The sequence below is a fragment of the Fusarium keratoplasticum genome, chromosome 8 (genome assembly GCF_025433545.1).
Source record: "Fusarium keratoplasticum isolate Fu6.1 chromosome 8, whole genome shotgun sequence".
NCBI classification, from domain to species: Eukaryota; Fungi; Ascomycota; class Sordariomycetes; order Hypocreales; family Nectriaceae; genus Fusarium; species Fusarium keratoplasticum.
The window spans coordinates 3,283,569-3,305,256 of NC_070536.1; the positions used below are offsets into that span (position 1 = coordinate 3,283,569).

General features: G+C 51.9%; 8 protein-coding genes across 8 annotated transcripts; 6 read left to right on the forward strand and 2 right to left on the reverse strand.

The window, feature by feature from the left end:
• Positions 1-824: 824 nt before the first annotated feature.
• On the forward strand, positions 825-2,581 carry NCS57_01083100 (uncharacterized protein; the record flags this gene model as incomplete). The annotated part of the gene is made up of 4 exons (XM_053060562.1): positions 825-927; positions 984-1,330; positions 1,378-2,371; positions 2,430-2,581. 4 exons carry the CDS (start codon positions 825-827, stop codon positions 2,579-2,581), a joined length of 1,596 nt encoding a protein of 531 aa, XP_052910956.1.
• A 2,648-nt stretch (positions 2,582-5,229) lies between these two features.
• On the forward strand, positions 5,230-7,160 carry NCS57_01083200 (uncharacterized protein; the record flags this gene model as incomplete). Its single annotated transcript, XM_053060563.1, has 5 exons — positions 5,230-5,389; positions 5,439-5,734; positions 5,787-6,241; positions 6,292-6,715; positions 6,771-7,160. 5 exons carry the CDS (start codon positions 5,230-5,232, stop codon positions 7,158-7,160), a joined length of 1,725 nt encoding a protein of 574 aa, XP_052910957.1.
• Positions 7,161-7,636: 476 nt separating this feature from the next.
• NCS57_01083300 (ADP-ribose 1''-phosphate phosphatase) lies at positions 7,637-9,415 on the forward strand (the record flags this gene model as incomplete). The annotated part of the gene is made up of 1 exon (XM_053060564.1): positions 7,637-9,415. One exon carries the CDS (start codon positions 7,637-7,639, stop codon positions 9,413-9,415), a length of 1,779 nt encoding a protein of 592 aa, XP_052910958.1.
• Positions 9,416-9,826: 411 nt separating this feature from the next.
• Positions 9,827-10,755, forward strand: NCS57_01083400 (PPPDE domain-containing protein; the record flags this gene model as incomplete). Its single annotated transcript, XM_053060565.1, has 3 exons — positions 9,827-9,897; positions 9,961-10,430; positions 10,484-10,755. 3 exons carry the CDS (start codon positions 9,827-9,829, stop codon positions 10,753-10,755), a joined length of 813 nt encoding a protein of 270 aa, XP_052910959.1.
• Positions 10,756-11,045: 290 nt separating this feature from the next.
• On the reverse strand, positions 11,046-12,670 carry NCS57_01083500 (MFS domain-containing protein; the record flags this gene model as incomplete). The annotated part of the gene is made up of 2 exons (XM_053060566.1): positions 11,046-12,440; positions 12,497-12,670. 2 exons carry the CDS (start codon positions 12,668-12,670, stop codon positions 11,046-11,048), a joined length of 1,569 nt encoding a protein of 522 aa, XP_052910960.1.
• Positions 12,671-15,717: 3,047 nt separating this feature from the next.
• Positions 15,718-16,248, forward strand: NCS57_01083600 (uncharacterized protein; the record flags this gene model as incomplete). The annotated part of the gene is made up of 1 exon (XM_053060567.1): positions 15,718-16,248. The coding sequence occupies one exon, from the start codon at positions 15,718-15,720 to the stop codon at positions 16,246-16,248; it is 531 nt and encodes a 176-aa protein (XP_052910961.1).
• An 857-nt stretch (positions 16,249-17,105) lies between these two features.
• Positions 17,106-18,383, reverse strand: NCS57_01083700 (NAAA-beta domain-containing protein; the record flags this gene model as incomplete). Its single annotated transcript, XM_053060568.1, has 1 exon — positions 17,106-18,383. One exon carries the CDS (start codon positions 18,381-18,383, stop codon positions 17,106-17,108), a length of 1,278 nt encoding a protein of 425 aa, XP_052910962.1.
• Positions 18,384-19,455: 1,072 nt separating this feature from the next.
• NCS57_01083800 (HET domain-containing protein) lies at positions 19,456-21,504 on the forward strand (the record flags this gene model as incomplete). The annotated part of the gene is made up of 1 exon (XM_053060569.1): positions 19,456-21,504. The coding sequence occupies one exon, from the start codon at positions 19,456-19,458 to the stop codon at positions 21,502-21,504; it is 2,049 nt and encodes a 682-aa protein (XP_052910963.1).
• Between the last annotated feature and the right edge of the window lie 184 nt (positions 21,505-21,688).

The following is a 21,688-nucleotide window of genomic DNA, read 5'->3' on the forward strand; positions in this document are numbered from 1 at the left end:
AGTGAAACTGAGGGGGGGCAACTCGGAGGGTATTTCTGTCTGCCGAGCGGCGATCGAATTGTTGATGGTGGCACAACGCTGCTTGTATCTAGTTTAGCTGCGTAACAGTAGCGAACTAACTACCGCTGCTTAATTCTGACTCAATCTTGCCTCGGCATTCATTATCCACGTTTAATGGCCGGCGCGCGTAGATCTTTGTCCTCTTCGGGGTCGTCTACACCGAAGTTTGGATATCCCCGCCGTGTACCCTGATCCCAGCCTGACGAGTCATGACCCTCTCGCGACCAACAGCTGACTTGGCGTAAGGAATACTCGTTCGAGGTTTGTATTATGTATTTTGATCGTGACGGTGTTATATGAGCTATTAAGTCGACGTCTGACTTGCGCTCCTCTGGCCGATAAAATGGCCACCAAACTTTGCATAAGGCGCGATATAATACGTAGTCGTCTCGTTGCCGCCTCGCAAAGCCGCTGATCCCAACCCTTATTCTTGGCAGATCCACCAATGCGCTGATGATTACATGTAATACGCCGAGAGCGCAACACCATCCCACCTTGTCTAGAGGTCACGGATCACCAAGTCCAGTCCCAACTTCCCCGTGGGGAACCAGACCGGGGCGCGACGGCTGTTGATCATGGCCGTTTCAACCTGCATGGGTGGGCTTGAACCTTGTAGACCTTGTGATGTCGTCGATGACTAGAAAAAGGGCCCGTCTCCCCCCGCTGTGAAGAGGACAACAAGCATTGCTACACGTATTGCATCTTACACTCTTCTCAACAACGGTCTAAACCATCTGTCTTCTCTCTTCTCTACTCAATAACCTATGGGCTTCAATACTCATGCGTCGGGCACCAATGATCCGCCTGCAGTGCGGAACTGGCGTATCCATCTGATCGCCTTGGTGGCCAGCATGTCTGCGCTCGCCAGTGAGTCTATGACAGCATGACCCCCTGTGATGTGTGAATGCTGAACTTTTTCAAAGTGGGATACGACACCGCAGTTATTGGAGGCACAATGGCTCTTGAATCCTTCATCCGAGACTTTGGACTCGACACGGCCGAAAAGACGGAGCGTGATACGCTCCAGGGCAACATTGTGTCGACGTTTCAAGCCGGTTGCTTCTTCGGTGCTCTCCTCACCTTCCCCATTGCTGAGAAATGGGGTCGCAAAAAGACCATCATCGGCGCAGCCTTGGTCTTCTTGCTCGGCGGCACGCTGATGACGGCTGCCAATGGTAATATGAGCATGGTGGTTGGTGGCCGAGCCGTAGCTGGACTCGGAATCGGAGCCTCCTCTCTGACTGTACCTGTCTACATCGCCGAGACTGCTGTAAGGTGATTCTTGTCCTTGAAAAGTTCCTAATCTGACATTTATAGCCACCATCGATTCGTGGTCGACTTGTTGGTATCTTTGAAATTGCCTCACAAGGAGGTGGTATGCTTGGCTTCTGGATCAACTATGCCACCGATCGCACTATCGATGTCAACTCCAAGACTCAGTGGATCATCCCCCTTGCTCTTCAGCTGGCTCCTGGCTTGGGACTCGCCATCGGAATGACTTGGTGTCCCGAGTCTCCTCGATGGCTTGCACGTGGCGATCAGTTTGAGGCCGCCGAGAAGGTGCTCACCATGATTCGAGGACTCCCGTCTGAGCATGAGTATATCCGTCATGAGATGGGTGAGATCAGAGCCCAAGTGGAGGAGAGAAGTACGAACAAGATGAGCAAGAAGGATCAGTTCAAGAAGCTGTTCCAGAAGGGTGTCCGCAACCGCATGGGTATTGGCATGGCCCTCATGTTCCTTCAGAGCTTCACTGGTGTCAACATCATCACTTACTACGCTCCCCGAATCTTTGAGAGTCTCGGAGTTCCAGGCACGTCGTTGAAGTTGTTCTCGACCGGCTTCTACGGGATCGCCAAGACGCTTGGCATGTTCCTCTTCACATTCTGGGTGGTTGAAAAGGTCGGTCGGCGCAAAGGCTTGATCTGGGGCGCCGCGCTTGGCTGCATCCCCATGTGGTATATCGGAGGCTATGTAATGAGGGCTGACCCGGCAGCTGCCGCCGCCGCCGGGGTTATCAACCGTGATGGCTGGGGATACCTGGCCATTGTGTGCGTCTACATCAACGCCGTTATCATCTGCGCGACTTGGCAGGGCATCACCTGGACGTATGCATCTGAGATCTTCCCGCTCGACATCCGCATGCTGTGTGTGGCTGTCACTACGGCCGATACCTGGTTGGGATCGTTCATCATTGCTCGATCGACGCCTTATATGATTTCTGATCTTGGATACGGAGCCTACTTCTTCTTTAGCGCCATCTTGGTGTGTATGGGTATCTGGTCCGTTTTCTTTGTCCCAGAAACGAAAGGTTGGTTCTTCTCCTCACTCTTGCTGCTGCATATTTGTGTGTACTGACGCATCTCTAGGCATATCTCTCGAAGAGATGGATGCCCTCTTTATGAAGCCGGTCTACAAGACGGTATGGGCACAAATACGGGGCAAAGAAGTGCTGGCCGCTGATCGCCCCGACTCTCCATTCGATGATGACGAGAAGGCAAAGGAGCTCCGAATACCGTAAACATTCGGGCCCCAAGATGGATTCTATCTTTAGACTACATACCACTGAGGGCTATAGCAGGCACTTCGATGCAAGTCCGATCAGTTTAGCTGTTCCAGGGTAATAGACTTGAGTATTTCCATCATTCCAATGATTCCAGAAGCCTCAAATCAAGCCTTAAATTAAGGTCCAAATTAGAGCTGCCACACCAAAACATTTTAGGTGCTTATCGCAGACCCATGTCGCCCAGCCCAGGGAACTTTTGTTCGGGTGTGGGAGGGGGGGGAGGATCCCAGCCAGGGTACAAAGTAAGCAGGAGATTATTGAACCAAGGGTTGACTGATTGTTTATCGATAGGGATGACCTCGTTCTTTCGTCAATATTATTTTCTGCTTCTTCAAACTAAGCTCTCCCGACCGTGTGGTCACTGTCCAGGATGGCAGGTCAATCTTTTGCTGACCGGGCCTTTTCCCCGCAAACTTTTCCCAGGCGATGAGATGGTTGTAGCCAAGCTTGGTAACTATTAATAATAGCCTTTATCTTTTCTCTGCGGATTGCTCCAACGGTTCGAGGTCGCCAAGAACCTAGCCCATGTCCGCCAAGAGTCCTGGCAATCACGGTCGTTCCATTGGCTCCCTGGGTGAAAAGCCATGGTCCGACGAGGATGGGAATGGCCGCACTGTTTTCCCGTTTGGTCCTTTTTGTTGTCTGCTTTTATTGCCAAGCCATTGGTGCCGTGATCCACTCGCAGCCAACAAGAGAGACAATCGCCGGGGTCCTCGTGACGAGTCGAGTCGAGTCGAGTCTCGAGGCCAAGAGATTGCCAGCGGCGAAGGACAAGTTGCTGTTCGGAATGACCTTTTGCGAGCTTGCCTGAATGAAGTCTGGACGAGGTCTCCCTCTTTGTTTGTCGCTGCACCTCACATGCGCCGAGGCGCCCTCATCCGAGACCATGGACCACCTGTTTCCGACCGTGTCTCATGCTCCGGAGGTGGTACAGCATGGCACGTCCTCTTGTACCCCGTATCCACTGTAGAAGAAGGATTCCACGGCACTTGGCTCCTTGTAGCAAGCAAAACATCATGGACTGACCTGACGATGCTTCCATTATCTGTTCCCACTCGTATCCATAACGACCCGCTATCCCCAGATCCGCAATGCATGGTCCTTATCTTGACACGGACGGGTAAGCACCCAAAGCGTCAACGGCAATCTTGATGGGGCGATAGAATAAAGCGACAACATCAACAGGAGCTGCGGCTGAGGAAGCCGAGGGAGAGCGTGACGGGTGCATCGTATACGGCGGTTTGCACCGGGATTAGAGCTCGTCATGAACTCCTTGTCCTCGCATTCGTTATTCTGAAAGTTGTCGCCGCGGGTCGAGATGGCACCCAAGACTTCATCTCCTTCCATCTTGAGCCTCGACCCAGTGAGTGGCCGCGTCTCCCATGTCATCGGGTCGCGATAACCTCTGTGGGTTTGTGGAGGCGAATTTGGGGTAACGACAGGTTAAACTGAGAGGAGAAGGAGGAAAACCGTTTGGAGAGAGCATTGCCACGATGAAGGCCAAAAGAGCACCACCACCGTACAGAACTGTGCCTCTCCGCGTTCCCCCCCTCTCGTCTCGGACGGTGATTAAGCTTGTTGGTTAGCTCTCTTCTCGGATTGGCTCCGAAGGCGCCACCAAATAAGCCCAAGAACGTTGGTCCACTCGCTAGAACGAGGGTAGAGGCTTGGCTGCTGCTTGCCAAGTCGGACCCCAATCCGACTCCAACAGTGATCGATCTTAACACCTTCCCTTCTTAGTAGAAGCCCCGTTGCAGTAGAGACCACCGAGACAGCCAGAAAGGTCACGCGTCGAGCCAAGATAGCCAGCGATCATATCTCTTGGCCAAGATGCACCCAGCTCGCTCTGCCAAGTGCGGGGACCCTAGCCCGAGCTGGCCAACCAAGCACCTGGAGACGGTAGGGGGCAACGGCACTAGCACTTGAGCATCTGGCTACTGGTCGTGTGTGTGTGTGGACGGATGTGCGACAGCGCTTCCGCTGCCATCGCGTAGGAGGCGTCCAGACGTTGCTTCGGGGCGTTTTGCTACTCAATATAGTCGCCGACTACTACGTAAGAGCAATCCTCATACGTGTATTTCTGTCTCTTCATTGCACTTTGCTGACCGTGACACCAGAGCAAGCTTTGCTTCTTGGCCATGATCCCTGACTCGGGGTAGCACCAACCAGTCACAAACACACCCACCCCCTTTCAGCTGCGAGCCTCAATAGAAGCTTCGCTACCCTGGGGGCCGGATGCCTGGAACCTTTTGACATCCCTATCTCGTCTGATACGGCTGGTGCATATCCCTTCTTGGCATTCACATGGTGCTACCACATACCCAAGACACCCCCGGGGCTCGGGATCGCCTTTGATCCTCCTCCTGCCCTTTTTGCAATGGGCTGCCGCTTGCTCCGTCGTACAGATTTTGCCCTCTGCCGCTCCGTTAGATAAAGTGTCCCGTCCCGCCCGCGTTGGCTGCTGATCATCCCCCTCAGTCTGTGTCAGGTCTCCTCCTCTACAAGACCCCTCAGAGTTCGACGCTGAGAGCCTTCTGTCTTTGTTTTCATCATCCCTGTTACACACTTAAGCATTCAATTCTTTGCTGAATTCGTCCTTCACCATGACGTCCAAGGACGCCGAGCTCGACGTAGGCCCGGTGACGCCCCCTCTCAGCAATGATCCTGAGAAGGGCTCTGGCAATGACAACGAGATCCCCGATGACTTCCGTGAGAAGGATTTCATGACCCGAAATGGTCTCAACCTGCAGTCTTTCCAGCGTCGTAAGTTCAACTGTCAATGCAGCCTGACTCCCCTTAACGCGAGCTCTAGGTGACTATGGCACTGGTGGTGTCGAGCTCGATCGCTCCATGAAGAAGCGCCATCTTCACATGATTGCCATCGGTGGTTCCATCGGTGCTGGTTTCTTCGTCGGTTCTGGTAGTGCCATGACCAAGGGTGGCCCTGCCTCTGTCTTCATCTGCTTCACTATCGCTGGTGTCATGATCTTTAACGTCGTGCACGCCCTTGGTGAACTCGCTGTCATGTATCCCGTCTCTGGTGGTTTCTACACATACTCTACTCGCTTCATCGATCCTTCCTGGGGTTTTGCTATGGGCTGGAATTACGTGAGCAACCCTCGACTGCATCGGGCTGGACACTTTCGCTAACGGGTTCCAGGTCTTCCAATGGGTCATTGTCTTACCGCTTGAGTTAACCGTCGTCTCATTCACGGTTCAATACTGGAATAAAGACATAAACGAAGCCGTATGGATTAGTGTATTCTGGGTCGTCATCATCATCATCAACATTTTTGGAACGCTAGGCTACGCCGAAGAGGAGTTCTGGAGCTCTTGCTTTAAACTGGCTGCCATCGTCATCTTCATGATCGTCGCCGTCGTCCTGATCTGCGGCGGCGGCCCATCCGACGGCAAGTTTGACACGTATCAGGGTGCCAAGCTATGGTATGATCCAGGCGCATTCCAGAACGGCTTCCGTGGCTTCTGCGGTGTCTTTGTCACTGCTGCCTTCTCGTTCGCTGGTACTGAGCTGGTTGGTCTTGCTGCCGCCGAGTCAAATAACCCGGCCAAGGCCCTTCCCGGCGCTATCAAGCAGGTCTTCTGGCGTATCACTCTGTGAGTACTCAAGCCAACAGTGGTTCGTGATCCCTGCTAACGTCTGTCAGCTTCTACATCGTCGGTCTTACTCTTGTTGGTATGCTGGTTAGCTCCACCGATGACCGTCTCCTCAACAGCAGCAACCCCTACAAGGATGGTACCTCGCCCTTCGTGCTCGCTGTCAAGGACGCTGGCCTCAAGGGTTACGACTCCTTCATGAACCTCGTCATCTGCGTTTCAGTCGTCTCTATCGGTGTTTCGTGTGTCTACGGAGGCTCTCGTACCCTGACCGCTCTTGCTGAGCAGGGCTACGCGCCCAAGATCTTTACCTATATTGATAGGTCTGGTCGCCCTCTCATGTCGGTATTGTTCAACCTCATCTGGGGTGGCCTTGCCTACGTCGTTCTGGCATCCTCGGGCTCTGTCGTCTTTGACTGGCTCCTGGCCGTCTCTGCTCTTGCTGCCTTGTTCACCTGGGGATCTATCTGCTTCGTACGTTGCTCCTATCGCCACATTTTGTTCCATCTTGCTAACTGGACATGCCTAGGCTCACATTCGCTTCCGTACTGCTTGGGCTCGCCAGGGCCGTTCGCTTGATCAGATCCCCTTCCAGGCTTGCGGTGGAGTCTACGGATCGTATATGGGACTCTTCCTCTGCTTCATCATTCTTGCTGCCCAGATCTTTGTTGCCATCGCACCCCCTGGACAGACTGGCACTGGTACTGCCGAGGACTTTTTCAAGGCCTGCCTTGCCATCCCCGTCGTCCTTGCCTTCTGGGTTGCTGGATTCATCTGGAAGCGAACCGGCTGGCTCACCATCGACAAGATTGACCTCGACACCGGTCTTCGTGAGCATGACTGGGATAGCATCAACGCCTACCGTGCCAAGGTTGCCTCGTGGCCTGCCTGGCGCCGCTTCCTGCACAAGTTTATGTAAGATGGAAGCTTGGCTTCTATCGGCTCTGGCTTTGGTCTTGCCGACATGATCTAGATTGTATTTACCCCTCGTATGCGAGGATTATCTGATAATACCCATCAATATATATCGCTTCAACCACTCCTCGAACGAGGCTTGGTATCAGTGACTATACAAATCTATGACAACTCGTTTCAAGTGGCCTGTGGCTAATTTATAATATCTTCGTAAGTGCAGTTCTCACCAATATCGGTCGGCTCAAGTGGGATAAGTGGCGATAGACCGGCCATCCCACTTCATCCGAGTGGGATTGACGAAATAATCGCAGCATGAATTTGTCATTTCTGGCAGATATTTCAATCTCTCGGAAGGGCGTGTACTACATCAGGGGTTCTGGGCTTGCATATATTAAGATCGATCGGCAGGCACACTTCTGATGTGGTACTCCTGATGCTGAACACTCCACTACAACATAAACACCAAACAACAAAGTCACCATGCTCGACGATACTTTACTACACCTTTTCTCTGATGCAGAGGAGAATGGGAATAGCTGGTCTGATGCTGGTTATTTGCAGCATTATCAACAGCACTTATCCCACCTCGAAACTGGATCAAAATTAAGTCTTCTCCAAGAGTTACTTTGCGTTCGATCACCTGTGCCGCCTCTACCGGAAGATATTCTCCAAAAGATCGACTCAATCCTCTTGCGCACTAGAGATCACCATATCCTCACCCAAGCCTCCTCGTTGACTCCATCACGGACGATTCGACATGAACAAGGTGGAGCTACCAACCTTTCACTCTGGAGAGGAGATATCACCACCTTGACGGGTATCACTGCAATTACAAACGCCACCAACGGCCAGATGCTTGGATGTTTCCAGCCGACGCATCGGTGCATCGATAACATCATCCATTCGCGGGCAGGGCCTCGCTTGCGGGATGAGTGCTTCCAGCTCATGCAGGATAGGGACAAAGACCTTGGCGCGGGTGAGACGCTTGTCACTCGTGGATATGATCTCCCTTCATCGTATGTAATTCATACGGTAGGCCCACAACTCCGTCGTGGTGCCTCCCCGACCGAGGTTGAGAGGAGACAGCTCACCAGATGCTACGAGTCTGTTCTTGACGCTCTGGAGCTGCTTCCAGCTGAAGAAGCTGGTAGAAAGGCGATTGCACTCTGCTGTATTTCGACAGGACTGTTCGCGTTTCCAGCCAAAGAAGCAGCTGAGATTGCAGTCTTGACGGTATTGTCGTGGCTCGACAATCATCCATCAACGACAATAACCGACATCATTTTCAACACCTTTACCGAGTCTGACACTGGGATCTATTCAAAACTTTTTGAAGCTTTACCTGAAGACTGGACCCCTCTCAGTGACAAGCCCAAATCGACACCGCTTGTTGGATCCTTGGCTTTGGCTCGCGAATGGCTCGACTCCGCAGACGCCGTGCTGGTGACTGCGGGTGCTGGACTATCGGCTGCTGAGGGCTTGGACTATCACTCTCGATCGCTGTTTGCGGAAAACTTCCCTGGGTTCCTCAAGTATGGGTTGACGTCCCTGTACAGCGTCTTTGGCTATAATGACTGGCCGTCAGAGGAGCATCGATGGGGCTACTTCTTTACTCATCTTAATATGGTGGCCAACTGGCCCAAGACGCCTTCTTACCAAGCCCTCATATCGCGGTTGAACAAGTTTGGCCCTGACGCCCACGTTCGCACATCCAACGCGGATGGATTGTTTTTGGCCAACGGCTGGTCAGAGAAGCAGTTGTCCACTCCTCAGGGCTCTTACGCATACCTACAGTGCTTGGAAAACTGCAGAGTCGAGGCCACAGTTCGATCCGCGTCTCTTGTTGCTGATGCGATCCCACACTTGGACGAGGCTACCCAGAAGTTGATGGACTCGAGCAAGGTTCCGCGGTGTAAATATTGTGGAGCGAAGATGAGCATTTGCGTTCGGGCGGGCCCATGGTTCAACCAAGCCCCCTTCAAAGAGGGTGAGGTTGCGTGGAAGGCCTGGAAGTCAAGAATTCTTCGAGAAAAGAAGAAGCTGGTGATCCTGGAGCTTGGTGTCGGGATGAACACGCCTGGTGTTTTGCGATGGCCTAATGAGGACCTTGTTTTCAAGGGGAACGGCTTGGTCAAGCTAGTGCGCGTTGGACTAGGACCAGAGGCGGTTGTATCATGGGACCAAGAGGATGGAGAGCTGAGCACGTATGTGGATGGAGATATAAGCCAGATCATGCCTTTTTTGGTGGGCGATGCTTAGAGTTTGCCGTTGGAGGCGCGGTCTTGCGAGTTGCACGGTGTTGGCCGGCTTGATTTGAGCGTTTGACCAAACCAATTACTGTAGAAATAGAACAAGAGAGAACTCAAACGAGTTAAACCAATGTCTTTGATCATGGCCACACGTGATGTCCTGGCGAGGTCACACGTCATCTTGGGAGGCTCTGGAGAGGCTCATTTGCCAAGCGTGATGCTGACATGGGTTTCACGGGTTCTCCGGAACGCCCGCGTGGCTGTGCGCCCCGCCGTGATTGTCTTCAGGTGAGTTGCTGGCCACAAAAAGGGCGCACAGCCGCCTTTCCTTTCGTGAGAGGCTGGAGATTTCAACTTGTTCTTTGAGACTCAGGCACAAGCAGAAACAAAGTCTACGATGCACTCAAGTTGACAACAAACAATGGGATTCGAGGCCCTTTCTAAACTCGCTGCGGCCGGTGAGGCTGCCTATCACAATCTGTCCAAGAAATGGTGAGTCTGGATTGTCTGTGCTCTACCTAGGCCAAGGCAAACTGACACGGTGGCACCGCAAAGGGAGGACCGCAAAGCGCGATACGCCCATGATGAGCAGGATGCAAAGCTCAGAGAAGAGATTCGCTTGCGAAATGAGTTTCTCGGTCTGGTCACGAGCAAGATGACGGGTGACTCGGCTTACGAAATGGCTCCGCTAAGATGCGACCCTCGCAGCAATCACAAGGCCGTGTTCCTGGTGACGACGCCCATCGCGTTTGGAAAGTTTGCGTTGTCCGAGGCAAGCTACAAGCTCTTGGCCAGGCACGTCGGCATGAGTCTCAACAGTGTGAGCCACTGGGCTGTTTGCGTGATCGACAGGGGGCTGGGCAAGGATTACTGCTACGATTTAATGAGCGACCGTCTGGAATTGAGTGCCCTGGGCAAAAACTACTTTCGTGTCGCTGTGATTACGCCCGAGTTTATTGACACGTGGAGTTCTTGCTATTACATTGGCGAAACAACAAAGTCGCACCAGGAGATTCAGGATCTAGGTAAGCCGAAGGAAGAATATGGGTAGCTGGGGACTACTGACATCTTTTTCTAGGCCGACATCACATGGAACTGAATCCTCGATATCATTTATTATCTAACAACTGCCAACATTTGGTGGACACACTTGTCAAGGAGCTATGCAACGGCAAGGTCATCAGTCAAGCCAAGTTGGACGAGGAACTATCTCTAGCCTCTCCAAAGATTGCGCGCGACCTGATGATAGCGCGGCTGAGATCTAAAATGGACGTGGGAGGTGAGAGCGAGGACAGTACCTCGGTTAAGGAATACTTGGGGGCATTAAAGAAGCACTGGGGAGATAAGTGATTTGCTGGCGATTGGGAGTTTTCTGGGATTCGTTTCATCTGGAGGCCAATGAAGCTTCTAGAATCGGACCAAAATGGGAGCGTATTCATTGGCGATAGACCATAGGATCTAGCACTATGTTGCTACCTACCTACTTAATACATGCTGTTAGACAACAAGGTACCCAGACTGTTCAAAGTCTCAGCAAACCAGCTCGGACTATGTTTCAACAAGTAATAAGTCGGCTACTCATCGAGTAGGCCGTGGCGATATAACGGAACGTGGGAGACCCGCAGTACTCGTGTCCATTATCACTCTCGGTTCTCAATCTCATATACCTGCATGTCGTCCTTTGTCTCCTTCTTCGTAACAAAGTTGTCTGTATCAGGTTGCTGGAGGTCTGTGATGTAGGACTGGAACTTCCACGCAGCCAGCTTCTTCTCAAATAGCTCATCAAGTTGTTCCAAGCTTCTCCCTCTGGTCTCTGGAATGAAGAAGAAGGTGAAGATGGCCAAAATCAAATTGCCTCCGGCCCAGATGTAACAGTACTTGGGGCCCCAGTTGAGAGCCTCGGGGTTGATAAAGTAAGGTGAGCAGAAGGCACTTAACCATGAAACGAGAAAACTGGCACCTTGGGAGAAACCAACTGTCTGTGCCCGGAGTCTTTGGGACGGTATCTCTGTCTGAAGAGCCCATAGCACAGGACCTTGGCCAAGGCCGTATACCCAGACAAAGACAATGCTCAGCCCCACGAGGACCTTTCCTGCAGAAGGTGACCCAACAGGGGAGACGGTGTAGGCAATCGCCATGCCCAGCATGCACACCGAGTTCACCGCCGAAGCAGTTATCAGGAGATGTCGGCGATTGAAGAAGCGCACCGCCGGGAAAGAGAGCAGATTTCCCGTTAGGGCGATCGCTATAGATACCGTTACCCACATGAAGGGGCTGCCAATTCGAGCCTGGACGAAAAAGTATACCGAAAAGGCTGAGATAAAGTGAACGCCAGTGGCCGCCTGAGCAACAGCGGCTGCGATGCTAAGAAGTGTGCGTCGGAGGTCTGTACCGCGGAAGGCGTCCAGCAGGTGTGTCGAGGAGCGCATCTCGGTCTCTTCAAGCCAGGCCCTCTTCATAATTGCAATATCGTCGCGTAGTCGGGCTTCATCCGTTATGTTTCGCAGTTTCCGGATAGCTGCTTCGGCTTTGTCGTCCTGGTCTTTCGATATATAGTAGCGGGGCGTCTCTGGAAGAAATATCAAGCCAATGGTCATCAGCACCGGAATGGCAAACATGACAGCAAGCGGGATCTGATAAGACAGTCGGCTGGTGAGAATTTGAGTAGAGTTGTCGACGACAATCCCCATCAGCGCCCCGAGGTTGATCTGCATTACCACCATGCCGATGGCCGCACCTCGAAGATACGCTGGGGTTGACTCTCCGATGTAGATTGCCGAGTAGGTGCTGTAGAAACCGTTCGAAAATCCGAGAAGGATACGGCCGAAATAGAGCGCAGCGATACTCGTGCTCCCAATCTGAGCGGCGACGGAGACCGCACCCACCAACGACGCGATCCATAGGCCGACCCTGGGGCTAATGAAGCTTCCGAACTTGAAGATTGCGATGCAGGCTGCCAAAGCCCCGAGGCTGATCAGACTCTGCAGCAAAGTCTGCACCTTGGTGCTGATGTTGTACCCGATGGGGTTGGCTGGCTAGGTCAGAAAAGGCCGGTCAGCATCCATTTGCAGGCACGGGGACAGGGACTTACATCGACATAACCAAAGACGGCCAGAAATCCTGGCATAGACTGGAACCCTGCAATGGCGGCAGAATCGTATCCGTATTGGAATTGAGCCAGAGCGATGAAGAGGCAGATTGCAATCAATCGCTTCTCGCTCCAGACGGAGTGAAGTTGAGCGTTGGCAGGAGACTGTGGCTCCATAGTCGTGAGAATGCAGAGATGGTTGGCAATGGGGTACTATAGGAGAAAAGGGGCAAAGAGGAGTCATACCCTCTCTTGGCAGTGGGAAGGAAAGGTCACCGATTATATCAATCTCGACCACATGCCCCATCACCCGGATCCGTTTCCCCAGAATGCTTCCCCGCAATCGCATCGATCTTGATGTAACGATAGCATGGACCTGATGCCGTTAGTTTAGCGCGTTTGTGAGGCATGTTGGGCTTTCATCGGAGCCAGTCCTCCGACCGAGCTCCAGTTGATGATCTCGGCAATCTCTCAGCCACTGCCGATGTAGCCTGTCGGTACGAAGTACACTGAAGCACTTATAGGGGCAATATCGCAAATACGGAGACCCGAGCTCTGATGGAGCGTATGGAAGTCATGGAAGCGGCACTTGAAAGACTCACAGGGAAACACAGCCATCAAAAGGCTCGCGCTCCAACTGACCACACTTTACCTCTGCAGCAGAATAAGATATACGACAGCTACATGACATGTATGGGTGTTGTCTTGATAAATGCCTGTATAAAGAGGTATGACAGGGGTGGTCTCGGCACCAGTGTTCTCGGAGCCATACGTCCGAACTGTAAGTTTGTAACCCGCCACATGTCAGGGTGAAGGGTGAAATGGTCCAATCAACGGCAACGAGATTCTACTGCTTCGGGACCATCCGAATGATGAGAATCCGAGTGTTGGGATGCCCCCGGTTGATAGGCGCGTGTTTCGATTCGATACTAATACCCTTCAGGAGAATTAGACCGAACACCCACATTTCACCTACAAGAGGAAAATCAGTCTTTTAAAACGAGAAAGGTTTAAATTTATCACCCTGCTACCGTCATCAATTCACTCTTCTGGAAACACGCTCCTCGTGATATGACACATTTCCAACATGGAGTCCTCCTTGGCTTATATTTGTCTCGTTGCTTGCGCAAGTGCAACATGTTCTCTTTGCCGCCTTTACAAGCTGTTTTGCTCCCCGTTGAGGCCAATTCATGGCCAATTCCTTGCAATATACACAAGGTTTTGGCTTTTCAAGGAAGTATATCTCGGAACATATCCCAAGACGAGTATTCAGCTCCATCAACAATACGGTGGGTAGAGCTGTTACGCAACGTGCTACGACATGTTAATAGTGTTGCAGGGTTCATTGTCCGCATAGCTCCGAACGAGTATTGTGTTGATGGTCCGGTGGCTGCCAAGGATTTGTCAAGGCTCGTGTTCCAAATACAGTCCAGATCCCCTATCTTCCTTCCTTCCCAGAGCCGGCTAACATCTCTGATGCGAGTCTGCGTGGTACTATGCCAGTGGTAATCCCATTAACCCGCTACCAAATATGGCCAGTCAGAGGCTTTATTTAGGTTTTCCATGTTTGGGTCCAACGGTTTTATTACAACAGTTTGGCTAAGGTTTGCGAGTTCGGCTCCATTTCAAGCTACAGGGGTTTCTGGCATCGAATTCACAAATTTGTTCCATTGAAACTGTCTTCTTGTCCATTATGCATAATACTTGATGCCTCAATGACACTGGAGCAATGGCACAGAGCTCAGACGTGTTGGGTTTTCCACGCATCTGTCACATTTGCTTATCCTCTATTTCAGTGCTCTCTCGACAAAGGGTCATCTTTAATTGACCTATATCACCTTGTTAGAGCTAGACAGGATGCTAAAACCGATAAGGTATCTTGGCCGTTGTTTCACCTGTCCCATGGCATAAGTGCTTGACTACCCGGGAGTAAACTCCCTTAGTGAAGGAAACATCACATTCAAGGTCAATCATCAGCTATCGAAGACGGAGGGGCCTGAATTAGTAACTTTGGCTTACTAAAGCAATATGGCAAAGAGTTGTATGATTGTCCCAGGCACGCAGCGTTGGGGAGATAAGGACCTTGAAGTGTCTCACCCCATCTGACAGAGGTCGAACGACCTGCTTCGCTGGCACTTTAGTAGTCTGCCTGTCGATCCTTCAGCCGAGCTTTGGCGGCTGACAGAGAGAAAATGCCTTAGGGGTGGGCCTCGATGGTCTCGAGGCTAAGCACTCAAATACAACTTCGCAGCACCCATTTATATCATCCAGAGTTGGAGTCATCGTGTGTGCCAGCAAATCGTATTAACCCGCCAATGGCGAAACTGACCTTGGATCCTATCGACTCACATCCTGCGAGTATGGGTCGTGCCCGACCGTGGCGGAGCAAAAATAGGAGGATTGGAGGGTTGCAGTGCTCCTTTGGGTAGTCGCCGACTCTTGAGCTTGACCCAATCAACTTCAATGCTGTGCCAAATTAGGAGACACCGCTACTCTTTGGCCAACAGTGTGACGTTGCGGGAGAAAGAAGGTCCGCTCTGACACTGGGCGAGGTAACATTTTCCCGCATTCCCTTCGCCTGCTGAATCGGCTGGTGTCTGAACCGAGCCCTACGAGGCTAGACCACGACCTTGAATGGACCCCAATTAATAAGGGCAGGGTTGTCAGTGGATTTGGCAATCACACTACGAGAAATGATGCTGCTTTGCCGCTCGATTAGCGTTCCAGACCAGGCTAGTGACGCTGGGTCCTGGCTTAATGAAACACCTCTAAGGCAGGACAAGGCAGATTGGCAGAGCAGCTGAAAGAGATTTCATGCAAAAGTCCGACGCGCTGTTTCGAGACGACGCAGGGAGCCATGGGTAAGCCGAGTCGTGGTACAGGGGCATGTCATTCGGCCAAGACAGGCTCGCCGAGGTTTCATGGCTTCCCATGTTTGCCCTGGCTCGTGTGATATGACCATGTTTGAGCAATCTCTTCGTATACGGGGCGAATGGGGGAACGATCAGCTCCATAAGCATTAATGCAAGATGGGAATAGCTCATGATGGACCCCTACGCCAAACTTCAGCTCTAAGGCAGGCTTTGTTAAGGTTAAATACTCAGTTGGTGCCCTTGTGGCTTGCAAGTTGCTGCTTGTTGGTTCTCACCCATCGATCCTTGTATCACGAATCCTCTTGATCCTTCTCCGTTGAACACCTCGTCCGTGCTTCTCTACACATCACAATGCGCTTCTACCAACTCCTTGCCGTCGCGACTGCTGTCGCTGCCGCTCCCGCCCCCGAAGGCGGCCTCGACGAGCGCGATCTCCAGGAGTGCTACAAGGTCGCCACCTCGATGCTCCCCAAGTTGACCGCGATCCCTACTCCCGACGCGACACTCTCTTCGTGGATTGTGCGCCAGACCAACCTCGTCACACAGACCGACGAGTGTGTCATCCCCCACGTCACCGGTGACATGGCCAAGGAGTACAGCTCGTACGCTTCCGAGCTCTCCAGCTGGTACGGCGAGCAAGTCAAGGGCTACTCGAGCCTCCTGGACGCCTGCAGCGACGTCCCCGAGATCCAGAAGCAGATCGAATCTATTACAGAGTCCGCCACCATGTGCAGCTCCATGCGCTGGGCCTCCGAGACTGGCTCTGCCTCGTCTAGCGACAGCAAGGACGACGACGACAATGCTGCCAGCAGCGCCCCTATCAAGGTCGGCATGGCTGCTGCTGTTGCCGCTGTCGCTGGCGTCTTTGTCGCCATGATCTAGATGGAATTGGGATAACAACGTTTAATGGATAGGAGGTCTAGCGATTGGCGTCTTGCGGGTGTGCTTTTCCGCTTGGAATGAGGCTCGGATATATCTGGAAGGGGTCATTCAATGCAGAGTTACTGGCGTACTCAGAGTCAAATGTCATACAAGTGTCTCGCGTATCTCCTTGTGCTTGTGAATTGTGACCCGAAAGAACCTCGATGTGCAACCATTGACTCTCCAATGCAAGACATTGACAATGATCTCGGCTCTTGGATCTCGGGTACTTGTGTTATCGCAATCTGTGGGTGACTCGCACATGACAGATGCCACATAACCGGCTCGGAGATCAAGTGTTCAAGTTCAAACATCATGATCGACTGCCGTCCCATGGCAAGCTTCATTACATCAGCGCAGTCATGTATTCTGAATATTACGCCTCTGTCGATTATACATGTGTAATATACAGCTCAACCATCCAAGCTACTAGTCCACCTCAGTCTGACTCGCTCTCATAATCTCTCGTTCTCTCACCAAGACCTCTGATTAAGGTCAAGCACTGGGTGGTGCTGTAACAACAAGCCGCGCTCCGTAGAGGCACTCCTCGCTCAAGATTGAGTGTGAGGTCTGTCAATTTGTCAGTCCGCTGCCATTTTCCCTGCGATGGAACAACTAACGTACTTTTTGGATCTTTGGTCGGTTCTTTGCATTCTTTTAGATCCTTTTCGGGCGTCATTCCCGCCGCTCTCGACTCGCAGGATCAATGCTACACGAGGAGACTGCCAGCTGGACTGACTGTCAGTCATTGCCTCTCATTATCTCGGGGAACTTACCAGACCCTGATCCAGCATAGATATGGATCAGAAATATGTAGTTCAATCAGTCAAAATTACCGACTCCTGTCCGTCATCATTTTCATCCTGACTAGAGTCATCGGTTGACTCCTCAGCTTTGTAGAGCCTTCGCCAAAGCATCTTGCCATTTCCTGGGTCCATGATAACTGCATAATGCGTTTCATCAACCAGTATGTTGTCATCTTGTAGGAATCGGAGGATATCGCGGAAAGTGATGATTGGATCTTGATGGCCGAACCGTCGTTGACACTTTTTGACTCGCTTTTTCCAGAGGCGGTCTAGATGATCCTTCCTCTCCAACGAGCCATCAACGAGCGCTGCCATTGCGGTTCCGTCGTCTCCCGAGGCTAGGTCTGCAGCGGCCTGTTGGAGCTTCGTAGGATCCTTTTCGTCGTGGCCGTCGTGGTTGAATGCTGTTAGGAAGGTATCAGAGTCGCGAACAAGCGATTTGCGATCATCCTTTTCGACAACGTAGACTCTTTCAGGTGTGCAAAAGACAAGGTAGGCTGCAGTTGATCTGGAGGCGGAAAGTGTCTTCAATATTTCCTGAATATGACAGTCTTGGATTTCTGATGCTGTCGCGTCGGTGTCGGGCTCTTGATGGGTCAGGATGTCTTCCCCGGGAGTGGGATCTAGTAGTAAACCTCGCAAGACGCTTGAGATGGATCTTCTTTTACCAAGAATCACCTTGACCTGGTGCATTCTGAAGGAGACGCGTTGTCTCAAGGTGTCTCTGCAATGGTATGGCCGAAAGTTCAAGCCCATGCTAAGACCCTTTCTGACTCCTGTCAAGACTCCAACATAGCCGAGATAGGTGACTGTGGTCGCAATCACGGGGCCTCCAGTTTTCCGAACAAAGTCAAGCTCAACAATGATCTGCCTCAGAAGATCCATGCCCCAGTCGAGAGTCCGGAAGTGAAGCATGCGGCTTGATTGCTGGTCTGGACCATCGGCTAGGTTCAAGGTACGTACACCGCCGCTGGTGCATCCTAGCAATATATCCAGAAGAACATTGAAGGCGACTAGAGCGTGCATGGGAACGCCCATGGCCTTGGATATCCCCCTCAACTCGGCATTCTCCTCTGGCATGTATACTCGGCGCAGGATACGTGGGGATACAGAAGCCATAAACTTTCCAAAAGTCTGGCCAAGCAGGTCTTTGAGAAGGTCGTTGAAAACAGTGTTTATGTTGCATGAGATATCGGAGCCTTGGAAATGAGGCACGATGTGTGCATAGCGCTCCTCTGGCGGCTGCGAGAGGTCGACCACGAATCTGGGGATCTCGGCGGCTGTCGACATTTTCTTGGTGAGAGGCAGCGGCGTTCATGAGGCTGAAGCGGTGTGAGGCTGATGCCTGGAGGTGTGGGTGAGATGAGATGTGAGACTTTGGGAGTTGCCAGCTCACGAAGCGTTTGCGTATGCAGATTACCTAATCTTGCATGAATGCAAACTGGACTGATTGTTGTTATTAAACAGGTGCCAAAGAGTTATTATAGGCGCAAGCCAATGCGATAATAAGCCGATGGGCTTTTTTTCGTTTGCTTTTGTTTATGCCGGTTTGGGTAACATGGCATTTGCCTCGATGCCTCTATCCCCACGCGCAATGGAACAACGGTCATCGGGCCATAGCTATTAATATGTATTCATACATCTATTGTTACAACGGCAACCTTATTGCGGACTGGCCAATGGCAATCGACGGCGTATTCAATTATTGTTGAATGCTGGAATGCTTTGAGAAAAGATAGTGAATACCCTTGCAGGAGTATCACATTGCCGGCATCGGGCAATGCACAAGAAGCTTGTGACCACCTACTAGAAGGGTGGCTCACCTCCGTTGATTCTATTAGTTATTACAGATCCCTGCGGCAACGCAGATACGCCGAGGAAAAGGAATTTGCATTGTCAGCTGAGCCCCAAAGTGCAGCTCGCGCGGGCGACCTGCCACACACGCAGCGACTCGCCAAGCCATGACAGCGAGGCAGACACGGCACCGTAGAAAATGCGCCAAGTGCTGGCAGTACATGCACACAGGTGGATACCGGAACCTTTCCTTCGTCTCAAGATTGGCTATTTGCGTCCATGGTGTAGGGGCACCAAGGGAGGACAAATGTGTACTTGTATTTCTCCCCTCCCCGTCAACTTGTCGCGGAGCCTGATCTCATTCATTCCCTCTTTCTCTGCAAAATCGCCGTGCTCCAAACATTAGTATACTCGGTAGAGAAGACCCATCGGCCACATTGCTGGACCCCGCTTTTCAGGCATAATCATTTCATTCATCGACCGATCTAACCTACCATTCCAGCGGTTAGAAAAAGGATATCATCATTAACGAGTGATAGCCATACTAACCTTTTCTAAAGAAACAACGATGTATTTGCTTTACTGCAGCTGGGACGAATCCTCCGCTGACCTGTCGATATCGCTCAAGTCATGCACTGGAAGCATCCCGAAGTACGCGATCCTCTCCCATCGATGGGCCGCAAACCCCCAAGACGAAGTCACCTTTGAAGACATGACTATGCGCACTGAGACAGCTAAGGGGAAGAGTGGCTTCAAAAAGATTAGAGGATGTTGTGCACAGGCGTTGCGAGACGGTCTTCACTGGGTCTGGATCGACACTTGCTGTATCGACAAGAGAAACAGCGCAGAGCTTTCCGAGGCCATCAACTCGATGTATAGTTGGTACGAAAAGTCTGAGATATGCTATGCATACTTGGAGGATGTCTCCAGCCTGGCGGTCAACGGAAAAGAATTCAGAAAAAGCAGCTGGTTCACGAGGGGATGGACCCTGCAGGAACTCATTGCTCCAGCCGAGGTGGAATTCTTCACCAACAACTGGGTCAAGATCGGGGCCAAGTCAGGTTTGGCCTCTACTCTCGCCAAAATCACAGGGGTAGCTAAATCTGCCCTCGTCAATGGCGTACACGCATACAAGGCCAGTGTTGCAGAAAATATGTCTTGGGGGGCGCATAGGAAAACGACGAGGGCCGAAGATCGGGCATACTCGCTCATGGGGATTTTCGGAGTCAACATGCCAACCTTATATGGCGAAGGCCATCGCGCCTTCGCAAGGCTCCAGCACGAAATCATGCGGATATCCCACGACCACAGTATTTTTGCCTGGCAGAGGAAGAGCCTAACGGCCGGGTTGTTGGCTGAGTCGCCCGATGAGTTCGCCCACTCCTATGCTTGCCGTCCCGCCGACTACCGGGCATTCACCAAGACCTTTGCAATTTCGAAGGCGAAACCCGACTTCGCCATGACAAACTTCGGGTTGCATATTCAGCTGCCGCTGACACCCATATCAGGATTAGACGGGTACTACGTTGCCTATCTGGCATGCACTGCTTCCGATCAGAGACGGGCGCGCATACAGGACTGGGGTTCCAGATTCACGCACCAAGAATGGGAGTACGGAGATGACGAGTGGGTCGCGATATTCCTGCATCGTCAGCCAGGAGGATTTCCTGGGCAATTCACCAGAACTAGTTTCCGGAACTACATGCTTGGACGCGGGATCGTTCCTACTGTGAAATACGAATCAGAGCCCATCTGGGTGTCGTTGAATGATGACATCTCGCCCCTCCTATGGAAGTCTTCAGGGCCACAGATTTCTCCTTTCCTACAACTGCCATCTTTCAGACCAGATCGCGAAGACATATTGACTATCATTATGGAACAGCGATTCCGGCACATCACCATTCTCAACGTATGTCCGAGTGAGGCGTTCTCCGGTGCTAACGAGGTTTCGCTAAAAAGATTTGGCGACGCTCACGAATGGCTCGCCGTCATGGTCGTTCAAAACGAAAGGGGGAAGGACCGCATGATAGTTGCCTTCTGGGTAGATCAAGATCACCTTATTGCTGGGTATGGCACGGCCCTGGATAGCGACGATGCCGACACATTGCACACCAGGTTTTTGACGACAGGCTGTACGCTTAGCGAAGGCTTGGTCACGATCCCGGTTGGCACCCCGGGAGAATCCTTCAATAATAAGGACGGCTTTTTCGTATCACTGGAATGCGTGGGAGCACTGGCGTACCGCTTCGTTCTTGGGCCTGGTATGCGTGATGGAAGAATCGACTTTCATGCAGGAATGGGAATCCAGATTAATGGAGAATGTAAAGTGTGGCTAGGGGGTGCTAGACCAGTGTCCAAATCCCCATCCGAAGCTTTTTTTGAGCTGTACTCGAGCCCTAGGCCAGCGCCTGCCAACTACGGCTGTCTTCCAGTAGCATCTCATGGGATACAGGAGCGCCAAAGACAACCTAATACAACGTATGCCCTGCCACCAGGAAGCCATTGGGTGGGCTCTGGGATCTATGGGCTTCCACAGGGTCGTCAACCACCTCAAAGCTATGAATTGCAACATGACCCTATCCCACCTGAGATGGAAGGAAGCCCCCCAGATTATTAGTCAACTTCGAGACAGTCAAGCGAGAGAGTGTACAAATCGTGGCAGGGTTTAAGGAGTAGGAAGAATGCAAAGAAAGCATGGGTTTGAGAACTTGTGGACGAGACTGTGGTTCTGATATTACGCGACCAAGGCTGGGCTGAAGTCCAGACCACCACTTCTTCTTTTATGTCTTGGGATGTATTCC